Consider the following 17,894-nt stretch of genomic DNA (forward strand, 5'->3'; position numbering starts at 1 on the left):
CCTTGCCCTCACAGGGCTTAGAGTGACTATTGATTTGACACCCAGAGTGATCCTTACTTGCCAGATCTGCTCTATTGTATAGTGGAAGTGGAGATAATTCTAAATAGCTAAGTTTCTCTTCTGTTTTCAAAGGGGCTTGAAGCTGACAGGTTCTGCACACCTACCTACTGGCTGCATAACCCATGAGGCCTACTGAGTAATGTAGGAGTGAAAGATGAAAATAACCGAATGTCATTTCTTAGGGAAAAAAAGAGAAATGGTCTTTTACTCATTTAAGTGTTTGATTCGGAAGGTCAGACCAATTAACCCACAGGAGAAAGTTTTATAAGAATTTTAGTGTAAATGAAATTTCCCCCCATTTCCCCTAGAGAGACAGGAATAAAAGCATTTTCTTTCCTCCACAAGCACCAGAACATAACCTACTATGGGGAGCTAGAAAAAGAGAACAGATGTCTGAGCACATGCCTTTTTCCATCACCACTGGCACACGTCGTGTCTGTGTCTCTCCCTTTAATCCTGCTCCCCCCCCGACCCCGCCCTCTCTTCCCTCTTGGAGAAGGCAGCTCTGCCTTCTCCAAGCCAAGATCCCTGGCCTCCTTCCTCCTCTTATTTTTAAGTGGGCTGGTTGCGTTCCTATGATGGCGATCAGCTAGCAAGTTGTCGCCTCCTCCAGTTCTCTGCCCACCCCACCCCCTCCCCCCGGAAAAGTGCAAGATGTACAGACAGGGGTTTGGCGGAGCAGGATAGAAAGTGACTCAGTCACAGCAGGCTGATGCGAGCTAATATGTTACTGCCAATATCACACTACTGTTCTACTGTCTCTAAGACTAACCCTGAATCTGGAAAATTACATATTAGGCTCAGGTAAAACACTCCAAAAAAGATTCCCACCAAAATGTAAGTCTATGGTGCTGCCTTCAATGCAAAGACCCAGTTCTCTAACTCGCCGGGAGGAAGACCCAGGACGTGTGTTTAGGCTATTGACGCTGATGGTTGGTTGTTTTGTTTTTTTAACTTGAGTTTGTGCCTGAGGTGCCTACTAATTTTGCTCCATGTGTTAGAGCTCTAGCTCTAAGGCTAGAGTCTTGTGCAAGTTTTGGAAACTGGCTGGAACAAAACAAGGAAGAACAAAGTGACAAGTCATCTTCCTTATTATTCCTTCCAGGGATCCATTGCTACTGCCACTTTATGTTTCTTTAAGGATTTTATATTTCTTCCCTCTGAATATTATTTCATTGCTTCATTCTCTAAAGAAGGAAAAAACTAAAAAATGATACTATAAAAATTATAACCAGAACATGATTCATTTTTTGTCTTTCGCCCTTTTCACTATGCAATGGCAGGTGGCTCCTCTCATATCTTTCTAATACTCGCTTTGTGAACATGAAATAATACAGTATCATTAACTGGAATTAATTTTGTAACCTTCGAGTGACATTGCCAACATTACACTTACGAATTTAGTATAGAACCGTACTTTACAATTCCAACCTATCAGAGAATGCAGTTGTGTTAAAGGACAAAACTCTGTATTGTATTTTGGGCTTCTCAATAATTAGGAAATAGAACTAAACGCTTGCCATTCATTTATTCATCCCACGATATGCCAGACAGTATTCTAGGTGCCATGGATACAGTGGTGAACAAAATAGACAAGAGTCTCTCCCTTAAGGGAGCATGCAATTGACTGACTGGTCCTTGAAAATTCTGGTTGAAACTGACACTCAGGAAATACATTAAAACGCACTCCACAAGTTTCAACAGCTAGGGTAGGCTCTCTTTCCTGGCCCACTTCTTTCACAGTCACTAGGAAAGCTCCCTTTCCAAAGGATCAGGTGGATTTATGACCCACTGCAAAGTTACAGCAAAGAGAATGTAGAAAATGGAAGTCTTACCATTAATAAATATGTAGATTGTAGATTCTGCTTTCTTTTTCTTGGAAGCAGGTGTAGAGAGATATTTGCAGCTGTAGAAGCCAGTGTGGTTTGCCTGAGCCGCGTTCAAAGTCAAAGTACTGCAGAACTGCTTGCCACTCCTTCCACAGGCAGATTTAGTTATGCTCAGCCTCCGGCTTTGGCTTTCCTTATTCACTGTTGCAGGCAAAGACCAGGAATGGGCCCCTTCCCCTCTGCAGTCACAGATAAGAAAACAAAACACAGTCAGTCACGGCTGGGGCCAGTTCTGAAGCTGTCATTTCTATCCTGATGTCTTTTCTTAAGTACAGTCACTTTCTTTACAGAAAAGTAACACATTTAGAAAAGCTTTTAAACAACTCAAAATGTTCGGGGCATCCCTCCCCCTGATTCCCTGTGAGTGAGTAATTCCCTCCCATCCCATGGATGAAGGAATCACCCTCCAGGGGAAGCTGGATGCGTGAGGTTTGCACTTGGCAGATGACGGAAGACCACTGACGTTTACCTGTCTACTCTGGGGGGGGCCACCTTTCTACTCTCCTAGGGAGTGGTTCTGCCTAAGGAAGAGCAATCAGATTGTCCACAAACCAACACGGTCACTCACCTGCATTTGAGATACAGCGTCTGGCCTGCTTGCATCACGTGCTGGGTGCCTTTTAAACTCAGCTCAGGACCTTTTAATTTTGAACCTGAACTACATCCTGGAAAAAAAGTTTTTGAAATGTGTTATTTGCAAATTGCCCTCTAGTCTTTTTTTAAAAGGTGTATCTTTCCATAAAAGGTAACTTTTCATCTTTAACTTACTTGCATAGGCAAAATGGTATATCTGATACAAGTTTATTTTAATTCACACATTTTTTTCTATTCCAAGACTTCCTGCTCATGAATATTGTATATCCTACTATGCCAGACGATCTACATAATATTCAAAAGCCCATTAATTTAGAACATTAATAAATTCAATCATGATTCAAAGTGCAACCATATTAAAATATACAGTGACTTCTTAAAAACTCTCAGGATTAAATGTCAATGTCATCCAAAATATATTTCTAATACTGAACTACCAACATGGGTCATCTGGTTACACAGGCCCGTCCGATCTTTTTCCTGAATACAAGGCATGGAACTTTTCCTGGACGCTAGACATAGTTCAGTCATTAGTTGAGCCATGATATTCTAGGCGAGTCATTTCTCTTTCTGAACTGGTTTCCTCATTTGGAAAACTAATTATAGAATCAAAATCAGTTTTAGAAGCCACTTGGTTTGTCTTACATAATCAACTTCCTTCTATAATGGAAGAGAAAAGAGGGAACTGTCTGCTCCTACGTGACATTTGCAAAGTATATTTCACGGGGATCGTTGTGAGGCAATGAGATCAGCTATGCAAAAGTGTGCTCAAATCAACACATCTCCCTACGCCACAATATCTCCTCATGACACAGCATCTCCTCACGACACAATATCTCCATACAACACAGTATCCATCCCGGGGACCAGCTATGAGACCCTGGCCAGGTCACCTTCTCCAGATCTCAGTTCTCTTATCTGTAAGACGGCAGACTGGACTGCGTGACTTTGGTTCTCTGTCCATTTCTGACATCCCCAGACCCACGACTCTTTGAGCCATTGGTGCCACAGAGGTTGAGTCTCTGCTGAAGCTCTCGACTTAGCAGAAGAGGTCTCTGATCAGGAGCCCTCCCCTCGTCCCCTGCTCTCCCCCTCCTCCTGGTAAAAGCAGGAGATGGGGCTCGGGATTAGCAGGGGTAAGGGTCAGCAGGAGGGAGAAAAGATATTCTTGGAAGGAGGGAAGTTATGTATGCAGAGCCGATCCTAGGGAATATCTTCTACATAAAAAATACGTTTCCAGGGCTTCCCTGGTGGCGCAGTGGTTGAGAGTCCGCCTGCCGATGCAGGGGACACGGGTTCGTGCCCCGGTCCGGGAGGATCCCACATGCCGCGGAGCGGCTGGGCCCGTGAGCCATGGCCGCTGAGCCTGCGCGTCCGGAGCCTGTGCTCCGCAACGGGAGAGGCCACGACAGTGAGAGGCCTGCGTACCACAGAAAAAAAAAAAAAAGAAAGTTTCCAAAGTGGAATCCAAAGCAGAAGATTGGGATCTTAGACCACAGACCTGCATGTGTCAGACTCCACGGGGTAGTCTAGCAATGATCCCTAGTGTTTCTCTCAGGTCCTAATATCGCAAAGAAAACTAGAGTCAGTGAAAGATCTGCCCTGGAAGCTTAATCTCTCCACTTCCTGCCTCGGCATTACTGGATGTGCTGCTCCTTGGCAACCTCACGTGTGAGCCAGAAAGTCCACAGGCACAGCATGGGAACTTGGTGCTCTGTCGTCTGGGTGGCAGACAGATGCCCCTGTCACCGACACCTAGCAGCATCACTCCCCTCCCCCACTCGCATCAAAGAACGTTTTGCTGGGTATGTAACTGCAAAGATGTTAGATGAACACTACCTGCTTTGCTGGTGTTGCTGATGATATTAATATTTTGAAAGTCACTTTTATATACAGTAGGCCCTGGTATCAAATTATGATTGGAGCAAATGGCTCAATATTAACTAAATTTAAATTCGAATGACCGTTTTATCGAGCTCCCCTTGTTCTATCAAATAACCTCACAGAACAAGGCGACCCATTCAGGTACCTAAAGAAGAATTTTGTACTTTCCTCATGTTTACGAGTCTTCTGAAGTAACAGGGTAGCTCAGAATCAGTGATCCAGGAGGACACTACGTCTTTCAAAAGCCACAGCCAGCAGTTAATAACGCCTGCCCTAAAAAATGTCCAGGCCAGAACAGTTTCTGCCCTTCTTTGTGGCATGGAACTCCAGGGATTTAACTGAGCAATTGTTCGTGGGTTGGAAAAGGTCCACCCCAAGCTTCCTGTGGAAAATTCTGGCAATACTTGCAGGTATCTCTGTGGTGTGTGTGCACAGAATGAGTTTTCCCATCCAGGAGAGGCCAAGGGGAAGATGCCTTCCTTCTCTGGTATGAGGTGATTCCTACTTTTCTCCCCCTTTTTTGTTGCTATTTTGGTTTCCAAATTGTGTGAATCTTTCTCTGTCAGTGCCCTAGAACACCAGTACTCCTGACCCTTGTCAGAGAGGATCTTAAACTTTGAAAGAACCACCCAGATTCCAGCAGAGGGAGATGTGTCATGTAGAGAATATCCCTCAAAAAATATGCCAACCGCACATCCCTCTCTGCGGTCCCCACTCCAGCTTCCAACCAAAAGAAAACCACCTAACTGAGTGGTTAAATAAGACACTGAGAGAAAAATAGGATTATTGGAAAGCTAAGGGGGATAAATATTGAGAAAAATATTTTGCTATAGAATTTGTCTCCGCTGACATCACGAGTTTTGCCCTTGGAACAAAGAAGCTTGATAAAAGTAGTTGATTGAAAGAAAGGAAAGGAGAGGTATCAGGAAACAGCATTTCGAAGTAACTGGACACTTTGGGACATCACATCCTTCAGTTAATAGGAAACTAGAATCTCATAAAGATGAACGGAAGTACCAAGACTACAGTTTAACAGGAAAACTCATAAAGAAAAAGGAAAGTGAGATATTTATTCCTCAACTGCTCTGAAATGTCATTAGGCCTTGAAATACTTCTTTGAAGCAGTTTAATGCCCATACACCCACTTGCGTCATGAATATTTAACACGTTCTGAGTGTCTCCTGCGTGTCAGACCCTTTCTCCGTCTTGGTGGTGATGTGTATAAGGACGTGAATATGCATACATCCAAGATCTGATATCTTCTTCCCACCGTGAGCAACTCTGTCTGCTCGACTCATGCGTAGCTCAGAGTCACATTGTCCACTTAGAAATAAATCCACAGGATACTTCATCTCGAAGGGTGGAGTGCTACAACTCAACAATGACCCCCCATTGTGAAGCTCGGATGTGGATCAGAACTTTCCACTGTTTGCCATGGTAGAGCCTAGAAGTCTCGTTTAAAAGAATCATTGTCGCCTCAGGAAACTAGCTGGTCCACGAACTATTGTTTTCATCAAAGTCAACTACGACAGAACAACGAGGGTCAAAGAGATCTCCTTATAGAGGAAAATTACTATTTCAATAAAACCAAACAAAAAAACGCAATGCAATCAACATGAAAAGGCAGTCTACTGAACGGGAGAAAATATTTGCAAATCGTATGTCTGATAAGCGGTTGATATTTAAATAAAACCAAACAAAAAACTCAATGCAATCAACATGAAAAGGCAGTCTACTGAACGGGAGAAAATATTTGCAAATCGTATGTCTGATAAGGGGTTGATGTTCAAAATATATATTTAAAAAACCCACATACAACTCAATAGGACAAAACCAAACCATCCGATTTTAAAAATGGGCAGAGGATCTGAACAGACATTTTCCCCAAAGACAGACTGTCAACAGGTACATGTAAAGATACTCAACATCATTAACATCAGGGAAATGCAAATCAAAACCACAATGAGATATCACCTCACACGTAGAATGACTATTATCAAAAAGACAAGAAGTTAACAAGAACTGGGGAGGGTGTGGGAAAAAAGGAACCCCTGTGTACTGTTGGTGGGAATGTAAATTGGTGCAGCCACTACAGAAAACAGAATGGGTATTTCTCAAATAGAACTATCACATGATCCAGCAATTCCACTTCTAGGTATTTATCTGAAGGAAACGAAAACACCTACTCGAAAAGATATGCATTCACATGTTCACTGCAGCATTATTTACAGTAGTCAAGACTAAGTGTCCATCGATGGATAAATAAAGATGTGGTATATATACACCATGGGATACTATTCAGCCATAAAAAAGAATGAAATCTTGCCACTTGCGTCAACATGGATGGACCTTGACGACATTTTGCTAAGTGAAATAAGTCAGAGAAAGACAAATACGGTATCATCTCACTTCCACGTAGAATCAAAAACAAAAACAAAAACAAACTAAGTGTAGACTATGAAAACGGGCTTTATCCCATGCTTCTTTATTAGGAAAAACTTAAGGTCAAGCACAGTGGGCTAATAGCATTAAAAAGCCAATATGTGTACGTGAACTTACTGACTGAACACTGACACTCTGTACTGTGCTTGTCTGAATATTTTCCCTCGTTGTCTGTTCTGTATTATTGGGTAGGTAGAAAGCGAACAGAGCTTTATGGCTCTTAAACAAACACCCCTTCTTTCCCCACATGATGAACCTCTGGGAGGAAGCCCATGCACAGACTGTTCTAAGATGCTGCTCTACGTTTCCCACCCGTACTTCATTGGGCAAAATGGAATGCTTTCTGGGACCTCAATGGGAAGCGTGAGTAAAATTCCAAGTAAATAAAAAAGGCTTTATTTTGCAACCAAATCAAAGCCCAAATGATTGAGGTTCTTTCTTCAAACCTCTTCAAAGCTACCATGATGGACACTAAGAGAGAGAACACCCACCACAGGTCATTATGAACCAGACAGCCTGGCCCATCACTTTTAAGATTGAGAGCAGGCTCTTATATAAAATTTGACTAAAAGTTATCTTTAGAAAACTGCCTTTTTTATTGATCTGAATAATAATAGTGTTCTGACCTGTTAAATGTAACTTCAAGACAAGGTCATCAGCCCCTCTTCCTTCTAGATGACACCCCCTCACCCCTACTATATTGAAATCAAAGGGCTGTTCTCTGGAAGAAAGGGGCCTTATTCAAACAGGAATCGTGAAACAGCTATGTTATTCCATTTTTGACGGGGAATCATGAATCTCCCCAGCTCTGCTACTAACTAGCTCTGCTGTGGCCCTTGGCAAGTCTCCTTAAGCCTCAGATTCTTCATCCGCCAACAGAGGAGGCTGGACTTAGATTTTTACAATTCCTTCTGGCCTAAAAAGTCAGTGATTCTGAAATCCACAGTGATCCATGACAATGTACAAGTTAGAAATCACATTTTAAAATACTTACAACTACTGGAAGAACAAATAACCCATTTAAAAAATTGACAAAGTATCCGAATAGACATTTTCCCAAAGAAGAAATATAAATGGCCAGGAAGCACATGAAAAGATGCTGGACATCAAGCCATCAGGAAAATGCAAATCAAAACCACAGTGAGATACCAACTTCACACCCGCTAGGATAGCTTCAATAAAAAGACAAGAACAAGTGCTGATGAGGATGTGAAGAAACAGGAGCCCTCACGTATTGCTGGTAGTACTGTAAAATGGTCCAACTGCTTTGGAAAACAGATTGCAGTTCTTCAGATGGTTAAACATAGAGTTAAACAGATGGCTCAGCAATTCCACTCCTAGGTATCTACCCAAGAGAACCGAAAACATATGTCCAAATAAAAACTTGTATACAAATGTCTGTAGCGGCGTTATCTGTGATAGCCAAAAAGTAGAAACCACCCAAACGACAGGTGGATAAACAAATGTAGTCGATCCATACAATGGAATATTATTTGGCAATAAAAAGAAATGAAGTACGGATATATGCTACAGCACAGATGACCCCGGAAAACACTGTGCTACGGCACACAGAGGTAAGGCCATGTAGGAACACAGAGAGAAGACAGCTGTCTACAAACCATGGAGAGAGGCCTCAGGAGAAACCCAAACTGATGACACCTTGAGCTTAGACTTCCAGCTTCCAGAACCGTGAGAAAATAATATTGTCTTGTTTAAAAACCAAAAAGAAGCCCGTCACCAAAGGCCACATGTTGTATGATTCCATTCATATGACACGTCCAGGATAGGCAAATCCACACGAGAGAAAATAAGAGTAGTGGTTGGCAGGGGCTTGGGGGAGAAAGGAACAGAAGTGAGTAACAACAGGAGTTTCTTTTGGGGGTGAGAATGTTCTAATATTAGATAGTGATGACGGTTGCACAACTCTTGTGCATAGACTGAAAATCACTGACTTATACAATTTAAAATGGTGAGTTTCGTGGTATGTGAATTTTATCTCAATAAAGCTGTTTTGAAAACAAAACTTATGACTAAAATAATCAGAGTTAAGTTGCATATTGAGCTATTTTGAATTCTGTTGCTACATACAACCTCATCAGTGTTAGATTTTTGTACTTGTAGTTGTTTCTCCAGCTTAAAGCTTCAGAAGGCTGATGTTAGAGAATTTTTACTTCGTGTTCAATAACATCATTATTTATGTATTAGAAGATTTACAAACATATTGCAAGAAACTCACTGTTCCCCCAAATTGCAATCTTTTAAATTTAATGTTAATTGAAAATCACTTCCAATTGCATCTTTTGAATTTTACCTATTTAAATCGGAATTTTAACAAATTGAGTCACGTCAAAAATTACGTTGCTAGAGCTCTTGGAAGAAATCTACGGTATTTCCTTTAATATTAAAATTATTGATTTCTAATGGATTTGGTTTTAATGCAAAGCTTTGTATATTAGGTCTCTTTCAAATGAGAGGCATCTGTCTTTGATTTTACATACCACGTTTTCAATAGTACATAATCCTACATGATAAATGACCTCTTTATCTAAATATAGATCCCCAAGTATCATGTTTCTAAAATTTGATGTTAAGACCTCGAGTCTTTACCAAGGTTGTGTGAGGTTAATTAAACATAATTCATAATAAAAGAAGACTTTTCTTTCCTCAAGATGTAGCTTATTAAAAGCTTAAGTCTCATAGACTAAACCTCATGGAATCTTTTTGGTTGGTGGCAAGGGTGGAAAAAAGGTTAAGAATGCAAATGAAACAAATTTCCAGAAACTTCCAAAACTTTTGTTTGAGATGCTAATGCCTACGGGGCTCTAATACTTAATAAGAAGTTAACTCTTGGTCTTAACTTCTGTGTCGTGCCTCTATTAAAGTATTTGTCAGATAATATGAAGGGTCCCTTATAACTGAACACAGTTCAGTTGTATGTTCAGTTATCACACTGAACACACAACTGAAGACATTATACTACTTGAAGTATTATAACATACTACTTGAAGACATTATAACGTACATTTTTCTCTCACTTCTAGCATGATGGGGAAAGACCAGAGACCTCCTGTTCCGTCTACCAGCAGACTAAATCCAAGGTGGGAAAGCCATGGGAGTCTGTATGACAGCAGCGTAACTCAAGCAAGTCCCACAATGAGAGGCGACATTAGTTTTTTAAATGTTCTTTTCCTCCCAGAACAGCTGGCCTTAAATCAAGGAAGGATCTAGAGAAATGAAAGGATGTTTACGTAAAGACATGCACACATACATTGCTGCCTACGGGGAACATGCTTTCCTCCCCGGGAAGTTTGTTTTAGGAGTGGTGGAAGGTGGGTTTAGAAACGAGAGGGGGCATGTATGTTCTCTCAGGCACAGGGAAACCTCTTTCCACGCTTGGACTCAGAAACTGACATGTACTCGGCAACAGCAAGAAGCTCTGACTCACTGTTGACTAATCCCTCGTGGAGATAAGATTGTGACGTTTAGATGGACAGATGTAGGATATCTTAGGTTATGATAACTGTGCTCTTGGTCCCAGGTCCACAAAGGACGGAATGGTTAGGTAGCTGCTTCCAGCAGGAATACACCTAATTTGTAGCAAGTTGCTAATCCCAGAGACTTGCTATTTTCTTTCTCATCTTTTTATTATCAAAGGGACCCACAAAAAAAGAATTCAATGGTTTCTTGCTTCAGAGTTTCTGCCATCCCAAGTAATCCCCAAATCATCAGATCCAAACTAGGAAGCACCTGATCTCCATGCCTTAAGAGAAAATTTAAATCATTTATATAGCATTTATGTCTTGAATTCAGGTGTAAAAACAAGCGAAAAAATTGCTTAATTTCAGCAGTGACAGTTGGCACAGCCCTAAACCTATGTTTACTTGAATAATTTGCTTGTTTTAAAGCTTACAGTTCACACTTTGTCAGTCAACAAAATCCACCAACAGCTTTCCAGTGCAGCACACAGAGGACACCAGGGTATTAGCCCCTGAAGTGACCATGGTCTTGGTTCCACCCATACATGGGTGATGGACTTCACTCATTTTTCCTTAAACTCTATAAAGGTTATTGAAAAGAAAAACAGTCTGTGTGGTTTAAGATGTTTACCAAGAGAAAAGTCCTCTACCGACGTCGGCATTCCTACTGTCAACGTTTACGAGGGGCACGTCCTCAGGGTACCTCTCTGAGCTTTTTCCTTGACACTGGCTTCTCGGAGGGTCATGGTTTAACAGGGCACGTTCATTTATCATCGGGCCTGTCACCGGCTACCATCAGGAGCCTACCCTCCGAGTGACCTGTACCCAGGAACAGCTCCTTTTCATGTGACATCAGAGTTAATTAAGGTTGGTCAGTGAGAAATCTCCTGCCGACCGAGGAGTTACCTTTTTACCCCCCCAAACGCTCGACTCTCACACCGATGTCCTTTTATTGAATGAGTTCACGAGCCACTTCCATAGAACTGTCTAACGAGATGTCATTTCAATTTACCATACGACGTCAAGGGAGTTATCTGAGCGGCTTGGAGCAAGGGTCAGGATCTGGTTGACAGGGCACGAGACATAGCTCACAAAGCATTCAGTAGAGAAGACGGTAGGCTTTCCTCTGCTTACACAAAAGGAGATGAACAGAACCAGTGCACTTTATACCCTAAAAACGCAAAGAGGAAGGTTTGGGGTCTTAGGGAGGACTCGGCACGGCTGTGTCTCTACCAGTAGCAGGAAACGCACTACACGTGAAGCAGACACCCTACCATCCTCTGTTCTTATCCAATGTTACTGTTCAGAGGACTGTGGGGCAACTGGACCTGATGACACCTCACACAGAAGGGCTTATAATCACCGGCAGCGTTATGCCATCATGCATGTCGGTTTACAAGTTATTTCAGGCCAGACTGTATTAACTTTCAGGTTATAAACCCCTGAAAAAAAGAACACTCCGCAGAGATTCAATAAACACACATGCGATATACAAACACTTGGTTTACTGGAAGCAACCAGGGTTTCTCTGCTGTTCTTCCTCTTTCATCAATCGGTGCACCCTAGCATTTGGAGCAAGTTGCATCATTAGGCATAGCAGTCGTATTAATAAGATGTTTGAACGGCCCTAATATTAACCTTCTCTCCTCTGAATTGTTGAGGATTACAAGTTTCAGTTCAGCCAGAGGTATCCTCTGGATTCTTTTTAAACAATCCGCAGTCTGGAAGCATAGGACAGTATGTAGGCAACCCACAATTGAAAATCTCAAGTCTTCCCTATTCTACATGGCATTAGGATGATGCTTTGTTCTACCACAAAACATTTTACCACACACTCTGTGTATGACTGTTCAATGCCGAAGTTCCGAGCATCTAGGGAGACAATGACAGCAGGGCCCCGGAATACATGTTATTTACGTGGATCCCTCTGGGTTCCTTTAGGAAGGAACGCATCCCAGAGGAGACCTGGGAAATATTTCATCGATTCAATAAAGGAGCTTGCCATAGAATGGTTAAAGTATAAGAACGGGAATCAGAACTCTAAATTTGAGTTGAGACATCGTGTAGAACCTGTCATGTAACCCTGATAATCCTCAGGTTCACACACAATTCTTTCTGGAAAAAACTGAATATATCGTGGAGCTGTATGTTGGAATGCTATTAAGTAACCATAAAAAATATTTATCATGCCAGGGCTTCCCTGGTGACGCAGTGGTTTAGAGTCCGCCTGCCGATGCAGGGGACGCGGGTACGCGCCCTGGTCCGGGAAGATCCCACATGCCGCGGAGCGGCTGGGCCCGTGAGCCATGGCCGCTGAGCCTGCGCGTCCGGAGCCTGTGCTCCGCAACGGGAGAGGCCACAGCAGTGAGAGGCCCGCGTACCGCAAAAAAAAAAAAAAAAAATTTATCATGCCAAAGTTTTAATTTCAAATCCAACGTTATGCCTTAAAAGTTTTGTACCATAAAATGAAGAAAGGCTGGCAAGTAGGCAGGCAGGAAAGCGTGTACCTTAAACTCTAGCTATCCATGCAAGAAAAGGACGAAACGTTATTATCCGTAACTCAAATTTTGGTCTATCCTTTTTATATCGTATATTCTTCAACTTTCTCACCTATGACAAATAATGACACAACCCCACTTGCTGTGCATATAAAAATACGGGAGAAATAAAATGAGATTGGAAGGCTGAGTGTGATAAAAGTCCTGATGTTAATTTCAAGCTTATTCTGATAGGGTTTCTGGAGTCCAAACTACATAGAACACATTCTTCCACAGCACTTTAGACTGTATATAAAGGCGGTGCCTTATGAATTCACTCGCTGAAAGTTGAGAGAGCTCCAGTCTTTGTTACCAATAACATATACAAACCCTCTGACCCTTGAGATTTAAATAGTCAAGAGAGTGCAATAAAGTTATGCATCATCGGGGAATTGAGGTTTTGAAAGCTGCCTTAGCATACTTTCTAAGGCTCATTAAACACTGTCCTTGACCATTGTGTTTCTATTGTCAAAATCAGTTTCCTTCTAAATTAAACAATTTGGAATACAATCGCTTTTCATTACACATATTTTGGAGATTAATCCTGCACAGACAATGGGGTGGGTGTGTTGACTGAAAAGTGCTTTTAAATTCTGCTTTGCTTTAATTTTCATGTTTTCTTTAGACTCAATTTACATAGTAAATGTGGGTAATAGCTGGCCTTCCTACGATTTTTTTTTTTTAAAGTTTGTAAATTCTTAGATGGAATTAACGTTATACAAGTTCTGCTGACAGCCAAGATTCTGGAAGGGAAAGGAACCAATTAAAAGCAGTATGCTGCCACCAGAAGTATCTCAATTTTTAAAGAAATAATTGACTGAAGGTTTTTCAGTCACTTCAGTATGTGATATTCAGGTCTTCCTTACAAATATCCATGACAGACTTTAAAGTAATTTGCACCCAAAACCTGGAGAATATTGGTTTTAATTCTCAGGTCGTTTTTACTCATACAGTTTCATTCATCTATTATAGAATTAGCATTTTTAATATCCTCCAGGATATCATATATCAGATGGAAGAAAAAATAAAACCAAACACCGATTTCTGTTATCAGTTGGCCATCAACCTCACAAGCTCTAAAATAACTTATGGATCAGCTCATTCTGGAGGACAAGACCAAAACCAAGAAGTAGAAGTTACGTAAAAGCAGAAGGAAGCACTGTGAAGAGAGGTAGCGAGGTCCCCAATACTGGAGCTGTCCCCACAAAGTGAAACCACCAACCCCGAGATGACACTGATGAAGTGAGTGGGTTAAGGGTTGGACTCCCATCCATGATTCCAGGAGGCTGGGAATGCATCACCCTCATTTATCTATCCTTCTTATCTCTTTTACTGCCAGCCAATCCTGGTTTTTTCCCTCCTCCCTTCCTGATACTACCCCTTCCTCTCACCCCCTCACCTTGGTGCTCTCTCTGCGCTGTAACCTCAGCATTTATTCTTCCATTTAATATCTCATATTCTAACAGAAGGATACAATAATAAACAAGACAAACAAGATCGCTTCTTTGAAGGGTTTATAACGTAGACTGGACAACAGATAAGTCTATACAGACAGATGTAACTTTATACTTATAAACGAGTTTTTATACAAGTGTAAAATTACATTATGTTAGTGGCTGATCAGAGGGAAGTGTACCAGATGTGGGAGGGAGGGGAGGAACCCAGCCCAGGGAGTGAAGGACGTGCTCTCAGAAGAATGATGTTGAAGGTAAGACCTGAAGAATGAGCGTGTGTTTGCTGAAGGGTCTCTTTCTCTCTCCTTCAAATCTGCAGACCCTCTAAAACCCAACTTTACTTTGCAAACAACTGTTTTCTTTTATCAGCTACTCTTAATTCTCTTGCTTCTACAGCTCTGCTTTCCTTGATCTCTTTGCTCAGAAGAGAGACCTCTATTGTTTCTTTCCAATGCCTTGGTGTGCATAGATAGATAGATAGAGATAATTTTTTTTTTTTTTTTTTAAGTCTGGGGTCTACCTGACTTCAGTTGCTATTAGGGAAAAAAAGCCACAAGTGAACATTCACTAGAAGATATGCCTTGGTCACACTGTGCCTTTTTTTGTTTTAATATAAAATTTATTTTTTTTGCAGTACGTGGGCCTCTCACTGCTGTGGCCTCTCCCGTTGCGGCGCACAGGCTCCGGACGCACAGGCTCAGCGGCCATGGCTCACGGGCCCAGCCGCTCCGCGGCATGTGGGATCTTCCCGAACCGGGGCACGAACCCGTGTCCCCTGCATCGGCAGGCGGACTCTCAACCACTGCGCCACCAGGGCTGCGTTGGGTTTTTGTTGCTTTGCGCAGGCTTTCTCTAGTTGCGGCAAGCAGGGGTTACTCTTTGTTGCGGTGCCCGGGCTTCTCATTGCGGTGGCTTCTCTTGTTGCAGAGCACAGGCTCTAGGCACGCGGGCTTCAGTAGTTGTGGCTCGCGGGCTCTAGAGCGCAGGCTCAGTAGTTGTGGCGCACGGGCTTAGCTGCTCTGCAGCATGTGGGATCTTCCTGGACCAGGGCTCAAACCTGTGTTCCCTGCATTGGCAGGTGGATTCTTAACCACTGCGCCACCAGGGAAGTCCCACACTGTGCTTTTTGAAATCATGGAAGAGGGATAGATACAGAATGAGGGGAATAAAAGAAAATGATCAGATGTGATCAGTCCTAGCCAGGACTTAACTTGTGCCTCCTCTTCTCTCCTCTTCCTAGCCTACACCATGGATGGTCCAGAGCTAAGGGGAAATGGTTTTCAAAGCAAATGTTCTTATCCAAGAGGGCGAACACAATAGCAGCAATAGTAACATCACCTGATATGTTTAGGCTGCGTTGCTGTACCTACAAATTAAGGTTCCCAAATCAACTGCCTTTCTTCTGTGCCGTTTGGGAACCTTGACCAGCTAAGTGTATCCCAGGAGGAGGGTCCATCTAAAGGAAATATCTCTTGGGAGCCATTTCTGTAGTGGCCAGGCAGCTTAGATCGGAATTCTGAATTCTGAGTCTAGATTCGAATCAGGAGAACACAGCAGCTCAGTCAAGGATAAGAAAGGGGTCATTGGAGCCAGAGGATGGCCCAGAAGGAAGGAACAGAACGTTTCAGATGTGTGGGGAGAATTCCTGCCAGCTCTTGGACATATTTCTGCCAATCTCCTCCACTATACCCGCACAATATCGAACCAATATGGAACCCTGATTCTTAAAAGGCCTCTGAGACCCAGAGGGACATCTAGGATACAGCTCTAGTCAGTTCAACCAGCATTTATTGAGTGACTACTATATGCCAGGCACTGTCCTAGATTCACAGCTGTGAAGACAGGGCAGAAACCAGCCCTTCCTCTTGAAGGGCTTTCAGCTCTGAGAGGCCCCTTAAGACATGAGTCACCAAGAAGCAGATTAGGTGAGTACCACCACGTGTTCAAGATTATCTAAGTCAACAAACAGAGATCACCTCAAAGCTAGGTACACTTTGTTTTTAAAGGACACGTTTCTGAGTACAGGGAGTCACGAATTCTTCACTAACATAGATGAGTCATTTCAGTAAAATTCACAGTTAACATCACAAAATAAGACACTCAATGGTCAATACAGAGCACGATAGATACAACCATGTTTCCATCTTGAAATAAAATATAATAGGTTAATTGATGATTGCTCGAGCACTTTTTAAGGGAATATGTTAAAAATGCTCTAAAATAAAAGGGGCTTCCAAGCATGCCTGAACTCATGCTAGAGGTTGAGCATGAACCTGGAATGATGACTGGTTATGAAACTGACATCACGAGAATTAAATTCAATACAGCCCGTGCTTTCCCTCGTGAAATCACAGCAGAAGATACAGCATTCCGAAACACTGTCAGAAAACATATTTCTCAAAAGACATTTCCCCTCCCAAGTTTCTACTTAACACTCTTCCAAAATGGTGAGTGAATTATTCCAGTAAAGCAATGCTATGCCCATCTGCCTGCACCATGAACCACACTGAAAATCAACGACAACTCTATTTCTACTCTTTAGAATTTTACTACTCCTAAAAAGACATCTACCCAGATTATAGAATCGCTAAGTTTAATGACCAGTCCAAAAGGGCTAAAGCAAACTAGAAATTCTTGAAAGTTAGCATTCATGAGAGTTTCCTGCGTTTTTAAGTGACTTTGTGTGGCAAATACTGAACTTAAGGTATTTTTCATTTACCAGCTTTGAGGACAGGGAATGGGGTAGGGGAGTGAGTGGTAGAACACTTCTAATCTGTACACCAATGATGTGTGCCAAATATTCCCTAACCCCCAAGAAGTTGTAGGTACACAAAGTCCATTCTAGGGCAATACGATGACTCAATTCCCATGCTTTTTTTTTTTTTTTTTCCTTCTTCTCTAGTTCTAGCAGAATTCCCTATGGAGAAGATTTTAAAGCTATAAAAATTTCCAAATAACAACAGAGAACAAAAATCTGATCCAGCAGGAGACATTAAGTAGAAAAGAGTTAAACAGTTTTCCAAAAAGAAAACAATACCATTCATCATAGACAAAATGCTATAACACAAGTTTACATTGCCTTTTAAAATTGTTTGTTTGCAATCCCCTCTAATATATCCCCGCCTTTCCATCTGTTTACATATATTTTTGGTTTCTCTAATGCCAACTTAGAAAAAGAAAATCATAAAAATCAAACTATATATATAACTACTCCTTATAACTTTCATCCAAACCATGTATCCCTTTGACCACACTTTCTACTGTTTCCTTGGAACAAAAGATAAAACTCCTCTATAGGTGGCAAAACAACATTTTTCTCAGATTCAGATAAACATGGCCATGTTCTGGTATCAAAAAATATCTCTCTCAATGTGGAGAAAAGGGAACCCTCGTACACTACTGTTGCTGGGAATGTAAGTTGGTACAGCCACTACGGAAAGCAGTATGGAGGTTCCTCAAAAAAGTAAAAATAGAGCTACCATATGATCCAGCAATCCCACTCCTGGGCATATATCCAGACAAAACTATAATTCAAAAAAATACACGTACCCCTATGTT

General features: G+C 41.8%; 1 protein-coding gene across 8 annotated transcripts in view; it reads right to left on the reverse strand.

The window, feature by feature from the left end:
- The window catches only part of FLT1 (fms related receptor tyrosine kinase 1), a 172,572-nt gene that overhangs the window by 141,777 nt on the left and 12,901 nt on the right, over positions 1-17,894 (reverse strand). For 7 of the 8 annotated variants that reach the window (XM_073794998.1, XM_073794996.1, XM_073794995.1 and 4 more), the window contains 2 exons: positions 2,518-2,614; positions 1,896-2,128 (listed from right to left, as the gene is read on the reverse strand). The exons of the other annotated variant lie outside the window; for it this stretch is intronic. In XM_073794998.1, the coding sequence (XP_073651099.1) occupies positions 1,896-2,128; positions 2,518-2,552 (268 nt within the window). In that variant the 5' untranslated portion in view covers positions 2,553-2,614. The remainder of the gene's footprint in view (positions 1-1,895; positions 2,129-2,517; positions 2,615-17,894) is intronic. 8 annotated transcript variants of the gene reach the window in all.

Source organism: Tursiops truncatus, chromosome 18 (assembly GCF_011762595.2).
Source record: "Tursiops truncatus isolate mTurTru1 chromosome 18, mTurTru1.mat.Y, whole genome shotgun sequence".
In the NCBI taxonomy this organism is placed as follows: Eukaryota; Metazoa; Chordata; class Mammalia; order Artiodactyla; family Delphinidae; genus Tursiops; species Tursiops truncatus.